The sequence below is a fragment of the Symphalangus syndactylus genome, chromosome 3, assembly GCF_028878055.3.
Source record: "Symphalangus syndactylus isolate Jambi chromosome 3, NHGRI_mSymSyn1-v2.1_pri, whole genome shotgun sequence".
In the NCBI taxonomy this organism is placed as follows: domain Eukaryota; kingdom Metazoa; phylum Chordata; class Mammalia; order Primates; family Hylobatidae; genus Symphalangus; species Symphalangus syndactylus.
The window spans coordinates 46566811-46580943 of NC_072425.2; the positions used below are offsets into that span (position 1 = coordinate 46566811).

The 14133-nt window shown below is 46.5% G+C and overlaps 1 protein-coding gene across 2 annotated transcripts in view; it reads left to right on the forward strand.

Annotated features, from left to right (window-relative positions):
* GABBR2 (gamma-aminobutyric acid type B receptor subunit 2) overlaps nucleotides 1-9956 on the forward strand; it is a 415572-nt gene extending 405616 nt beyond the window's left edge. The window contains exons 18-19 of one of the 2 annotated variants that reach the window (XM_055271718.1): nucleotides 4162-4279; nucleotides 7309-9956. In XM_055271718.1, coding sequence (XP_055127693.1) covers nucleotides 4162-4279; nucleotides 7309-7474 — 284 coding nt within the window. In that variant the 3' untranslated portion in view covers nucleotides 7475-9956. The remainder of the gene's footprint in view (nucleotides 1-4161; nucleotides 4280-7308) is intronic. The other variant, XM_055271719.2, reaches the window with a different exon arrangement.
* Nucleotides 9957-14133: the final 4177 nt, after the last annotated feature.

Sequence of the window (14133 nt, forward strand, 5' to 3'; positions counted from 1 at the left end):
TACTTTTTTTTTTTTTTTTTTTTTTTAATAAGATGGAGTCTCACTCTGTCACCCAGGCTGGAGTGCAGTGGCATGATCCCAGCTCACTGCAACCTCTGCCTCCCAGGTTCAAGCAATTCTCCTGCCTCAGCCTCCTTAATAGCTGGGATTACAGGTGCCCACCACCACGCCCAGCTAATTTTTGTATTTTTTTTTTTTTTAGTAGAGACAGGGTTTCACCATGTTGGCCAGGCTGGTCTAGAACTCCTGACCTCAAGTGATTCGCCTGCCTCAGCCTCCCAAAGTGCTGGGATTATAGGCACGAGCCACCACGCCCGGCCACATTACCTTTTTTGTATTTCTCTATGGCTTGGATTTTTCCATTAGCATGTGTTCATCAATTTGTTATAACATTATTTTAAATCAATGAAAAAATATTTCTTTTATTTATTTTATTTTTTATTTTTTTGAGACGGAGTTTCACTCTTGTTGCCCAGGCTGGAGTGCAATGGCACGATCTCGGCTCACTGCAACCTCCACCTCCCAAGTTCAAGCAATTCTTCTGCCTCAGCCTCCTGAGTAGCTGGGATTACAGGTGCCTGCCACTGCACCCAGCTAATTTTTTTGTACTTTTAGTAGAGACGGGGTTTCACCATGTTGGCCAGGCTGGTCTCGAACTCCCGACCTCAGGTGATCCACCCACCTCAGCCTCCCAAAGTACTGGGATTACAGGCGTAAGCCACCATGCCTGGCCTTTTATTCTGATTATATAAGTAATAAGTGGTCTTATTACAGTAGCAATATTCTATAATTAATATTATATAACATGGTTATTGCAAAAACGTTTAAATTGAGATAACAAGGAAATTACAAGAATAAAAATTACTTCTAATAATTTTAGTATCTGGTAAAAGTGGGCATTTTAAATTTGTGAGAAAAAAGGAATTGTTCAATAAATTTCATTGGGATAAATGTGTAGGCATCTGGAGGAGAATAAGGTAGATCCTAAACTCACACCTACACAAAAATTAATTCCAATGAATAAAATATTTAAATATAAAAAATGAAAACATGAAAGTACTAGAAGAAACCAAAGTAAAATTTTTAAAAAATAATCTCAGAGAGAGGAGGACCTGTCTCAGTTTGATGCAAAACAGAAATCACAAAAGGAAAGGTTGAGAAATTTAGGTACAAAAAGAATTTCTTTCATAATGCAAAAGCCATGATAAGTACAGTCAAAAAATCAAACAAAGCCAAAAATTAACTCAGATAACAAGCTTATGCCCTTATATATAAGGAGAAATGATATGTAACAATACAAAATGTATAATTATATACCAATTAGTAAGAAAAAGACCAACATCTCAAAAGAAAAATGAGCAAAAGAGAGTTCTCATAAAAGGAACTGGAAATCATTCTTACACTTATGAAAAGATGATCAATCTCATTCCTTATTAAAGGAATGCAAATTAAATCTGCAATGAGTTATCATTTTTGCCTCAAAGACTGGCAAAGATCAGAGATCAAAAAGCTGCTCAGAGTGCCAGGAAACAGGTTATAAGGGAGGCATTCTCAAATGCTGCTGGTTGAAACAGAAATCATTCAGACCCAGCAATCCCACTTTTGGGATTTGTTCTCCATGCCTTAGTCTGTTTGTGCTACTATAACACAATACTGTAGACCTGGTAATTTATAAACAACAGAAATGTATTTCTTACAGTTCTGGAGGCTGGGGAGTCCTAAATCAAGGTGCCAGTAGGTTCAGTGTCTGGGGAGGGTCCAGCCTCCACTTCTGAGATGGCACCTGGATTGCTGCATCCTCTGGAGGGGAGGAACTCTGCGTCTTCACATGGCAGAAGGAGCGGAAGGGGCAAACCCACTTTCTCAAGCCAAGGGCCCTAACCTCATCCATGCGGGCTCCGCCTTCACAAATTAATTACCTCCTAAAGGCCCCACCCTCTTACACTAGCACATTGGTCATTCAGTTTTAACACATGAATTTGGGGGGACACATTCAGACCATAGCAGTATGGATAGTCGATTCTGCTGATTCACAGTAGCGGTAGTTATGTTCTTTCTGTAAAGCCTCCATCAGCAGTGGATTGTGAATACTGAACCGTTGCTCCTATACACGATTAGGTTCCTGGGAGTCTCTCACAGGCTGACATCACAAGCTGACATTTTTGTCCACCAGTCAATATATAATTTTGTTGTATGCATGTTTCTGTTTAAAGACATCTTATTTAGGCTGAGCGCAGTGGCTCAAGCCTGTAATTCCAGCACTTTGGGAGGCCGAGGTGGGCGGATCTCAAGGTCGAGATCAAGACCATCCTGGCCAACATGGTGAAACCCTGTCTCTACTAAAAATACAAAAATTAGCCGGGCATGGTAGCACGTGCCTGTAGTCCTAGCTACTCGGGAGGCTGAGGCAGGAGAATCACATGAACCCGGGAGGCGGAGGTTGCAGTGAGCCCAGATTGCACCACGGCACTCCTCCTGGAGACAGAGTGAGACTCTGTCTCAAAAAAAAAAAAAAAAAGACATCTTATTTAATATATATGGTTTAATTAGCATTGCACTCACGGCCAACAGCACTATAGTTCATGCCTGATGGAAGCTTGTCTAACTCATGTATTTTCTCTCCATAAGGCACATCACAGCCCTCTTGTGCTTAGGGACACTAGCCAGCACTTCAGTGCTGTGCTTGGGGGCCATTTTAAACAGCAAACTCACCAACACACAGCACAAAATGTGAAAAACATGTCACTAAATAACCTCCAGGAAGATACTTATTTACAATATAAAAGCTAAGCGCTAAGGCAGTACATCACCTTGCTTGCTCAACCTCAGCTGGGAACACGTGCATCAGGCAACTCACATTTTCCCACACTGTCCATGTCAGCAAATGACCACAAAAGTATTGAAATATTGATTTGGAGATTACAAATAAATTTTAGTCAGAAGAAGAGTTTACAAATACAACATTCATGAATAATGAGGATCAACTGTACTCACGTAGGTGCAAAATGACATACATCTAAGGTTGCCCACTGAAGCAAAAACGAAGACCCCTCCAGACTACATGAATCCAAATCTCGGGTGGGAACCTGATTTTTATATTTCTTTAAATCTCTTTGTATGGTCCTGAAGCTCAAAGAGAGTTGAGAGAATTTAAATCGCCATATTTTGTGGCTACACAATATTATTTTGAATGGAGGTCCTATAACTTATGTAACTAATCCATTATTACCAAATTCAGATGAGTTCCAACATTTTAATATTATAAATGATGCTGAGGTTGAGGCTGGGCGCAGTGGCTCACACCTATAATCCTAGCACTTTGGGAGACTAAGGCAGGTGGATCACCTGAGGTCAGGAGTTCGAGACCACCCTAATATGGTGAAACCCCATCTCTACTACAAATACAAAAAATTAGCTGGGCATGGTGGCATGTGCCTGTAGTCCTAGCTGCTCGGGGCTGACACAGGAGAATTGCTTGAACCTGGGAGATGGAAGTTGCAGTGAGCCAAGATAATGCCACTGGTGGCACGATCTGAGTGACAGAAAAAAAAAAAGATGCCGAGGTTGAACATCTTGTATGTATCTTTGCACAGATCTTTAATTATTTCCTTAGGATAATTTTGAGAAGTGGAAATTCTGGGTAAAAAATAGGTCCTTTTATGGTGTTTGGCACAGATCAGCAGTGCTCTCCAGTAAGATCATGCCCATTTATTCTCCCACCAGCAGTTTACTGACTATTCTTTTTCTTTGCAATCTTTGCTGCTCTATGAAAAATATACCTTGGAGGTTTTTTCTTTGTCTTACATCCCTATGTGCCTGTGAAAAAGAATGTTAGAACCTCTTGTTTCTAAGTTATGTTTCCTACATTAGTTGACTTGATTTTCCCCTTTTTGTTCTTGGAAAGGAGAGCGCTTTGGGGCATGCTACACACATCCCCAGCACACTGCTTCCATCCCTGACTGCTGGAGGCTTCTCAGCTCACTGCCTTGGTCCCAGGCGAGCCGCTACACAGACCTCAGCTTAGAGAACACAGAGGGATAATGAGCTCTTTTGCATTCTGTCTCCTGGGGCATCATCCTACAAAAACTTGCATTGTTGATTTTTAAAAACTAAGTTAACCGAACATGTTGTGGTTTTGTGGTTTTGTTGTTTTGCATTCAGATGGAGGAAAGGCCATTTTAAAAAATCACCTCGATCAAAATCCCCAGCTACAGTGGAACACAACAGAGCCCTCTCGAACATGCAAAGATCCTATAGAAGATATAAACTCTCCAGAACAGTAAGTACCTTCTCTTTGAGAATTATAACGGAAGAATAAATACGTCACTCCTGCACAAGAGTTTGCAATTTGCACCATGTTTTCACATCCATTATTTTATTTGCTTTCCACAGCCATCCCATGATGCAGTCCAATTACAATGCTCTTTTTGCAGATGAAAAAACTAATATTCAAAAACGGGAGGTGACTTGCTAAAGCTCACTCAATTGCTACATGCAGGAAGTAGGACTTGAACTCACATCTGTCCAACATCAAATCCCATGTTCCCTACCACAGCACGCTGCCTTTGTTATGTGTAAAATTTAACCTTGCTAAATGCATTTACTTAACAGTTTACTGAGACCTCCTGTATGTCAGGCATAGGTGCTAGGGTTACAGCGGTGAAGAAAACGGACTAAAATTCCTATCTTCATAGAGCTTCCATTCTATCTAGGAGGATGATAGCTTAATAAAAAAGCAAGACGTGGCATGTCAAACAATAGGAGCTTTGGAGAAAAAGCAGAGAACGGGGTCGGGAGTGTCATTTTAAATAGGGTGGTCAGAGAAGACTCAATGAGATGGTGACATCAAAGCAAAGACCTGAACATCTCTGTTAGCTTTGTTCCCACAGGCAATTTTAGGCCTTCCCATCTTATAGCACATTGGAAGCAGAAGTTAGAAATACAAACTTTGAAACTTGGCCTCTGGAAGTGACAAGCAATGAGGAACCAGCAAAAGCAGCCAAATCACCAATTGCAGCATCATTTGGGGCTCTTTAGTATTAGAGCTAATAGCCTGTCAACCCAACTAGCTCCAAGGCCTGGCCAGCTTACAGTCCAGGACAGGGAGTGAGAGTTACATGGAATTTGTCAGCAGTCTGCCTAGCAGTTGCCTCCAGCAGAGTGTAAGCACCTTGAGAGTAAGGTATGAGTCCTTCATGCGTCCCCTGCACTGAACACAGGTTCTGCCAGTGAGTAGGTTCTTGACAAGCATTTGTTGAATGAATGAAAGGCAAACAGGATCCTAACAGACAGAATAATGCTCTGACAACCACAGGACCCACCTTGCCTAGGCAGATAGCCCTGCCCTGGGTGCTTGGACAGGGCACCCTTTTCCCAGGTCACAGTTGATTCTTCCCTTTTTGTCCTGGGCTTCTTGCCAGCATGATCTTGCCTTAAGACACAGACTTCAGCTGACATTATACAGGTTCAACTTTTAACTTCAGAATGAGATCTCCAACACTGTAGTTCCATGCACACCTCTGAGGTGTCTCTTGGGAGGAGTCTTTCTGGAAAGTGTGGGCAGCACTTCATCTGTACCCATCTATCTCAGAACCCACCAGTGACCTAAATGAACCCCAAGGGCACACCCAGTTGGGATAAGGCTGCCCCCATGAATTGATTTGCCTCTACCACAAAACAATGTGGTTGAACAGAAGCAGCAAGAATTCCACCTTCCCCGTTCTGGTTTTGTTTCCATGGGGAAGTTACCTGAACTCTGTACTCTTCCCTCTTCTTTATAATGGGAATAGCAGTATTTCTTTGGCCTATTGGGTGTTTGTTAAGCTCTGGGGTTTTTGTTTCTCACTTTTTTGCACGTGAGTGGCCAGGCACTGGGAACACAAGAAGGCATAAGAACTCAGTCCCTTCTCTCAAGGAATGTGATGTGAAAGTTGCACCCATGGAGAACTGTGCAAGAATGCAGCTGAGCCGAGCAGAGGAGCAGTCACCTGGGCACATTTGCCGCAAGCAGCCTTTTCAACAAAGTGACATGACAGTCATTAAGACCAGAAGGATGTGGCAATGAGAAGGGAGTCAGAGGGCAGTTCCCTTTTCCCTTGCTGCTCCTCCATCACGTGCTAACCCACACCCAGCTCCATCTTGCCTCCAGCTTTTTCTGGCTTCATTTCTGAGTATTTACCAAGGGTTCTGCTTAGCAGAGGAAGGGTTCTCTTAGCAGAGAGTGAGGACAAACAAGGTGATATTTAAACTGGATCTTGAAGGAAACACAGTTCATCATGTCAGGAAGCAGAGAAAGAGTCTTCCAGACAGGGAAACAGCAGAAGAGCACCCAGGAGCAGGGTTTCCAGGGAAACTGGCTGCCAGAGGGCAGGGCTTACAGGTGGAAAGGATGGAAGATTCACCTGGAAAATTCTGATCCAGAGACGGAACTTAGGGAGCCCCAAATATCACATCAGTGTCCTTTTTATCCCTTCCTTGGCTTCCTAGTGTTGGAAAGATAACACTAGTTACCAAAGAAGCTGGAAGAGCCTGTGGGAATTGGCCCAGCAAGAAGAGATGTGGTCCTGGGCAAAGCAGAGGCAGACGGGAGAGAGGAAGGATAGAGCAGGCGAGAAGTCTTTCAGGGACAGAACTGAAAGCCCTGTGGAGGTTTGTGAGAGGAGAGAATGAGAACTATCTGGTTTGCAGCAAAGCCCTGTTAGAAAGGCAAAGCTTTGTCCTTAGTAATAGACGGTCCCCAACTTACCATTTTTCAACTTTACAATGGTGTGAAAGTGATACATATTCAGTACTGTATTCAGTAAATTGCATGAGATATTCAACACTTTTTTATAAAATAGGCCTTGTGTTAGATGGTATGGCCCAACTGTAAGTGTTCTGAGCACATTTAAGGTAGGCGAGGCTCAGCTAGGATGTTTGGTAGGTTAGGTGGATTAAATGTATTTTTCAACTTATGATATTTTCAACTTACAATGGGTTTATGGGAATGTAACCCCATCGTAAGTCAAGCAGCATCTTTTCTGCTAAGGCATTTATAATAATCACCATATCCTGGACCAAAGCTCAAGAAGACTCATCTCCCTTGTTTATTCCAGTCTCCCTGGTTATTCCCAGGGCAGTAGCTGGTACATATGGGCCCTCATTAAATACCTTCTGGATTGCTGAATGGTTACAGGATTGGATGGACAGATCTTGGATTCAGAGAAAAATATGCTCTGTCATCAGCTTTTTTAGCCAAAGCGAGTCCAAGGAACTTTCTGGTGAGCCCCCAGCTAGCCTTCACTAACATTCCTCCCTCTTTCTCTCCAGCATCCAGCGTCGGCTGTCCCTCCAGCTCCCCATCCTCCACCACGCCTATCTCCCATCCATCGGAGGCGTGGACGCCAGCTGTGTCAGCCCCTGTGTCAGCCCCACCGCCAGCCCCCGCCACAGACATGTGCCACCCTCCTTCCGAGTCATGGTCTCGGGCCTGTAAGGGTGGGAGGCCTGGGCCCGGGGCCTCCCCCGTGACAGAACCACACTGGGCAGAGGCGTCTGCTGCAGAAACACTGTCGGCTCTGGCTGCGGAGAAGCTGGGCACCATGGCTGGCCTCTCAGGACCACTCGGATGGCACTCAGGTGGACAGGACGGGGCAGGGGGAGACTTGGCACCTGACCTCGAGCCTTATTTGTGAAGTTCTTATGTCTTCACAAAGAAGAGGAATGGAAATGGGACTTCTTCCATAACATCTGCAAACGAGGAAGAGCTGGGCTATCAAACTTGCAAAAAAAAAAAAAAAAAATCTAGACAAGGAGAGAGGCACTAGAACTCCAGCTGGAAGTCACGGAGTGGCTCAAGCAGCCTTGGGAAGAGGCATGGGGCTTCTGAAGAAACTGCACTCTGCACACACATCACTGGCTGTGACCCCTCAGGCTAGCCCTTCTCCACTCTGGGGGAGGAGGTGAGAAGGGCCACCAGGCCCCCAGCTGCCAGGCCAGCCGACCCCAGCCTTCCTGGAACAGGGAATCTGCAGGAGCGCAGACAGGCACAGCCCTGAGGCAGGCAGGCCGAGGGCTGCGGCACTGGAGCAGGCTGACTTACGTGCTCCAGATGGGACCTATGTCACCCAATGAGATGTTTGTTACTCTGGTAAATGCCACATGTTAACACAATAACACCCATTCCTGGGACCGTGGGGATTTAGGGCACGTCACTGCAGACACGCTCTGCAGCATTCACCGACAGTCTGTCATGCACCCACCACGTTGGCCATGTCCTTGTGTTCCTATCGGATGCTCCCAGTAACCAGGGGGACCACCCGAGCTAATCATGGAATGTCTGTTCCCAGCAAACACGATAAAGAAAGATTGTGCACTTTAACCTCTCTCATCAGGGCCCAAGGGCTGGCTGGGATTTTTTTTCCCCACTAACTTTGTTTATGACCAAAGTAAATTGGAGGCATTCTGCTAAAAGACATCCCTGTAGACATAGGGGAGAGAGTTGCTGGCTGAGGGCTTCCCTTGGCTTCCAGAAGGCAGCCTTCCATCCAGACAAGCCAGTGAGCTCTCCCCTTGGGATCACTGGGGTGATCAGTCAGCAGATTGATTCTCATTCATAAGATCATTCTTCCCTTTGAATTGAGCCCCTAAGAGCACTGGCCTGGGAGTCAGACAGACCTGGGTTCAAGTCCTCAGTCCCCTGCCCACTCCCTACGTGACTTTGTTCAGGTCACTAGTGTCTCTCTGAGCCTCAGTTTCCCCTCTGTAACTTGGGGTTGAAATAACACCTGTCCTGCCTACCTCACAAGGTCACCTGAGGATTGAAACTTGATCTTGTCCAGGAAAGCTTTGTACCAAACAGTGAAGCCGCCCTGATCCGTGAGGTATGAGTATGACTCTGACCTTCAGCCCTCCCTACAGCCGGGGGTGTGGCCCAGAGAAGCTTCCAGCACAGCCCTCTACCCAGAATATCCGGGCTGGAGGGAGGCTCCCAATGACTTTTCTGACATTCCTAGACAGGTTCATTCTTTGCTCAAGAAAGGCCTGAATGACAACGTCCAGGATGTCTGCACAACTGAGCAGCTCGCTCACTCCCTAAAGAAACCTATTGGCAGCTTCAACAGGCAGGCAATAATCTCTTCCCAGAACCACTGCAGTCAGGAATAAACTGTTTTCTCCACCAGGCTTTGACAAAAGGGCCCACAGGAATCTTACCATCGCCAACATTTCAAAGCACCCTATTTCACGTAGCATAGCTTTCTGCTCCCCTTCCCCAAAGAGAGGTTATGGAGGTACTGTAGCTTTTAGGGAAAAAAAAATGTTAACACATCACAGGTCAAGTTGAAGTCATTCTCTGTTTAGGCACTAAAAATTGGTGTTGTCACTCACTGTGTATTACCAGTATTTACTTGCTTTCTTGATTTCACCAAAACCAAATTTAATTTAAAGGACCACATTAATTTTTCAAAGGGAAAGAGACAATTAATTGTATATAATGTATACACACACACAAAAAAAAAAAAAACCTGTAGAAATATTATTCCAGCATAGCAGGAAAACAAACAAAAGTATTGGACTGTCAGAGGTGAGCCTGTGCGTCTGTAACCCTTTGTGACTCCTGAGCGTGCGCCGTCTTCTAGGTTAACTCACGAAGTACATTCTCTGTCTTACTGATACTGTAGGTTCACCCATTTTTTTTTAATTTCCTCGCAAATAACAAGACCCACAGAAGTGACTCTAGCTACTTAATGGTTCTGTTCTTTTATATGCAGCAAACACACCGTCCATTTCTGAAGTGGCTTCGGCCTGAAGGCATTTTCCAATGATGTTAGTGCACAAAACGCTTTAAATTAGACTGGAACTGCCAGAATCAAATGTAAATGAGGAATTTCTCGTACCCCTACTGCATGGTATCGATTTTTAATAAATTGTTGCAAATTTGTTTTTATGAATAAAAGGAAAAAACCTGTCGTCTTTAATGCCTACTCATCCCAAAATGCAGGTCAGATCGGGCCATATTCCTCCGCTTAGAAACTCGGGACAATTCTGGGGTTGCCTGCTCAGCATTGTCCCTTCCTTCATAGACTGCCCATCCCAGCCGCCTGCTGACAGCGGCAAAGCAGCCCTGTTACCAGGTGACCCCGACTTCTGGCCACAGCTGATTAATTCGAGGGTGGGAATTTGACCCAGGCTGGGCTGGTGAATCACTTCCTCAGGATTCCTCCATGTAGAGAAATTTAGTCTGCCATGAAACAGAAAAAAAAAAAAATGGAGCCGACAGAGAGATAATCAGGACCAACAGCTGAGTTCTGATGGTGTCTGACTACCTGGTTAGTGGTGCCTTCCTGCGCTCCTCTGAAAGCACAGCCCTGATTTTGGGGTAAGGAAGGGGATCTATTGAATGGGAATCTTGCTCCCACCCCCGGACACAGTGATTGGTTCAGGAATGTGCTCATTATCCAGGACCAGCCAATCAGAGCACTTCCCAGGGTTTCTGCCAGCTGTTTTCAGGAGGTTTGAAGGCACTCTGGGCCCTCCTCACCTGCTCAGTTGTTCAGGCCTTCCTTGGATTCTGTGTTCTTCTGATACATTGCCCTTTTTGCCTAGGTTAGTTCAAGCTGGGTTCCCATCACTTGCAATCCCAAGATTCTTAACCAATATGGAAAACCCACGACCTCCCCAGCCCCGACTCCCCTTCGGGGCCTTGCCAGCCTGTCGAGATTTGGCCCCATGCTCCTTTCTAGCCTCATCATCCCATCCCCCTGGAGCCTATGGAGCCACCCCAAAGTCTGTTTTACTTCTCCAGGGTGCTGAGCCTCAGCCAGCAGCTCCGACTCATCTCCCTAGATCCCCTTCAATGGGATCTTCTCTTCCTAGCTCTGGACTGAGGACATTGCCCCTGTCTACGGCACTGGGTACATGCCGTACACTCTGTCCCCTCCCCATCCCGGACCCTGAGCTCCCTGAGGATGGGACTCATGTCTGCTTCCATGACGTTCCACTGGGCAGCAGTTCCTCCCTGTGGCTCAGAATGGGCTTCAACGAGGCTTTGCACAATTGAACATTTTGGCCGAGGCTTGTCCACATTGGTTGCTGGGTCTAGGAGGCAAAGTAAAAGCAGAGGTGGCCACAGCAGGCTGGGGAGGCCCGAGGTTCATGTGACTGGGTACAGTCCTAGAAATGGGGGCACTGGACTCGCAGACTCCACTGGAGGGCTGGTCCCAGGCTGGAGTTTTCCAGGACATGGGATCCTCAACGTGGAGCCTCCCAAGGAACAGGCTTTCTGAATCCTGGCCCAAGAGACCCCTGCTCCATGCCTGCTGCTCCACACCACTGCTCATACAGCCTTCCTACGGGATGTGGGTTGTTCCAGGATGGGAAACAGGCCCAACATGAAGAATACGTACCCAAGGTCACCTAATAAGGCTGTGGCAAAGGCAGGAACAACCAGAATCTTAGCTGGTCTTCCTTCTCTACCTGATCCTGACTCAGAAATTAGAGCAGAGAAGGGTGGCAGCGGTCATCTCACCCAGCCCCTCCTAGTACAGATGGGGAAACGGAGGCCCCGCAACTGGAGCCAAGGTCAACCAGAAGGTCACGAGAGGGCCAGCATGGAACCCAGATGTCCTGGTTTTGAGACTCGGCTCTTCTCAGTCCACTTCCCACACCTGTTCTACCATAGGCAGCGCAACCACAGCAGTGAGACGCTGCCCCGCAGAGCCATTTCTCAGCTACCACAGATTGAGAAATCTTTATATAGCCTCACTAAATATGGAGTCAGCCAAGACAACATTTGGTCTTTCCTCTTAGCACGTCTGAAAGAGAGAAATGCCCCAAGTGTTGAAGATGCTCCTTGTCACATCACTGAAGTGATGCCTTGCTTGGCGGTGAGCAGGGAAAGCCCAGACAGCAGTGGTGCACTTCATTCCCTTTCATTCTTCTTCAAAAGCATTGTCTTCCTTTTGTTATGACTGGCTCATTTCTGAGTTAAAAATAAAAGAGTGTTTCCCAACCTCAAAGACAAGCTTTCTGGAGTTGAAGCCCTCTTAGAAAGCTCTGCCTGGGGGTCTCCTCACCCTGGGGTGTGGAGACAACACCGGGATCCGCTCTGAGGGAAGAAGGGGAGAGATTTCTGGAAACAGCAAGCCTGGGGCACCAGCCAAGGCCCACCCTTCCAGGCAGTTCCCTGTGCTCAGCAATTTCTTCTCTACAAGGATCAGGATCCACAGGCCTAGAAGCCAATGCCAGGGAGAGGAGGTGGTGCTGGGTAGATTGCAAAAAGCAGACTGGCGGCCATCAGCACCTCTGCCTGTCCAGCAACCACCTCTGCCTTCCTGCAGCTCCTCTGGAAGCACTGCCCTACTTTTGGGGGAAAGCAGAAGGGAGAAAATCTGGAGGGCTGCCCTTGCTTCCACTGCTGGACACAGGATTGGTTCAGGGATATGCTCATTAACCAAGCCCAGCCAATCAAAGCTTTCCCCTGCCATTTTTAAGAAGTTTGAAATCTTGCCCTCCACGTGGAGAGCAATGAAAAGAGGGAAACTGAGCTCTCATTGCATCATTTAGGCTCAAGGACCAGTGATACCTAAAAATACATCCATCCTTGAGCTTCTAGGTTTTAAACTAATACATACCCTTTTCTGCTTACATAGAGTTGGGTTTCTGTCACTTAGAACCAAAAGAAATCTGTGGGATGCAGAGGGGCTCCACGAGGGGTTCACTGTTGTCTGAAACCCTCCTGGTATTGAGACATGCAGGAGATATTTCCCTGGCCTCACACATGCCGCTGAACAGGGAGGTGGGTAAGGATACCCAAAGGGAAGATGGGGCTAAGAAGCCTCAGGAGGCTAAAGAAGGGTCAAGGAGCCAGGCTGAGGGCCGGAGGGCTCGCACCAAGCTGCATGCCCAGCACTTGTCACCTGCCTGTCCCCTACCCCCTTAGCTAGTCACCCCTTACTTAGCCTTGAGGAGTAGGGTTTGTAGGTACTGGACAGTAAATGATTAACACACTCTCTGGAAGAGAAAATTGGTCCCTCCTCTGCCTCCACCCCACATCTAAAACCCCTGGCAAATCCCAGGGGCTCACTCTATCATACTTGATCTGCCCTGTCCGTGGTCCTGAGTGGGTCCTGCCCAGAGATGACAATTCACTGTCTGGTTCCCCTCCAGGTCCCACCTTCAGGAGCCCCAAACCCTCAATGGGGCATCCACTGAGCCCCCGATCTTTGCCAAGGCCTGTGCTAGGTGCCAGGTGAACAGTGAGTAGGATATAGGTCTCAAGAAGCTCACAAATAGGAAGACAGATGCTCAATGAAGAAATGACAATAGCCTGTGATAAGCACCTACTCTAGTCTGGACATGCCTCCTGGGGGACATAACCTCCAAACAGGGCTAGTTTTGGGGGTTTGCAAGCTATACAGTTTTTAAAGGGCCTCATGTTCGGCTTAATGCTCTGCTGTAACTATTTTGAAATTCTAAATAACTTTTGAAAAGGGGGCTTAGAATTTTATTTTTATTTTTTATTGATTTGTTTATTTTTGAGACAATGTCTCACTCTGTTGTCCAGGCTGGAGTGCAGTGGCATGATCACAGCTGACTGCAGCCTTGACCTCCTGGACTCAAGCAATCCTCCCAACTCAGCCTATGAGTAGCTGGTACTACAGGCATGCAACACCACGCCTGGCTAATTTTTTATTTTTTAGAGAGATGAGATCTCTCTAAAAAATTTTTAAAAAATGTATGTTGCCCAGGCTGGTCCCAATCACCTGGGCTCAAGCAGTCCTCCCACCTCAGCATCCCAAATTGCTGGCATTACAGGCATGAACCATTGTACCCGGCCCAGGGCTTAACACTTTAATTTCATACTGGAGCCCACAAATTATGTAGCCAGTCCTATACCTAGACCTGAAAGTGAGTAAAAGCTAGCCAGCAAAAGAGAGAAAGAAGAGGAAGGGAGAGGGAGAGAACTAGCAGCCCAATTCTATAGAATGCATGCACCTGCAGGGGCTGCTGTGGCTGCACCAAGGACAACTAGGTTGTTGTGTGTTAATCACTTATCATGGAATCCATGTGACATCAGATTGCTGCGTGATCAGACAGCACGCATCCTGTCTGTGTGTGATGATATGAATTACATCTAAAAATCATCAGGCCTGG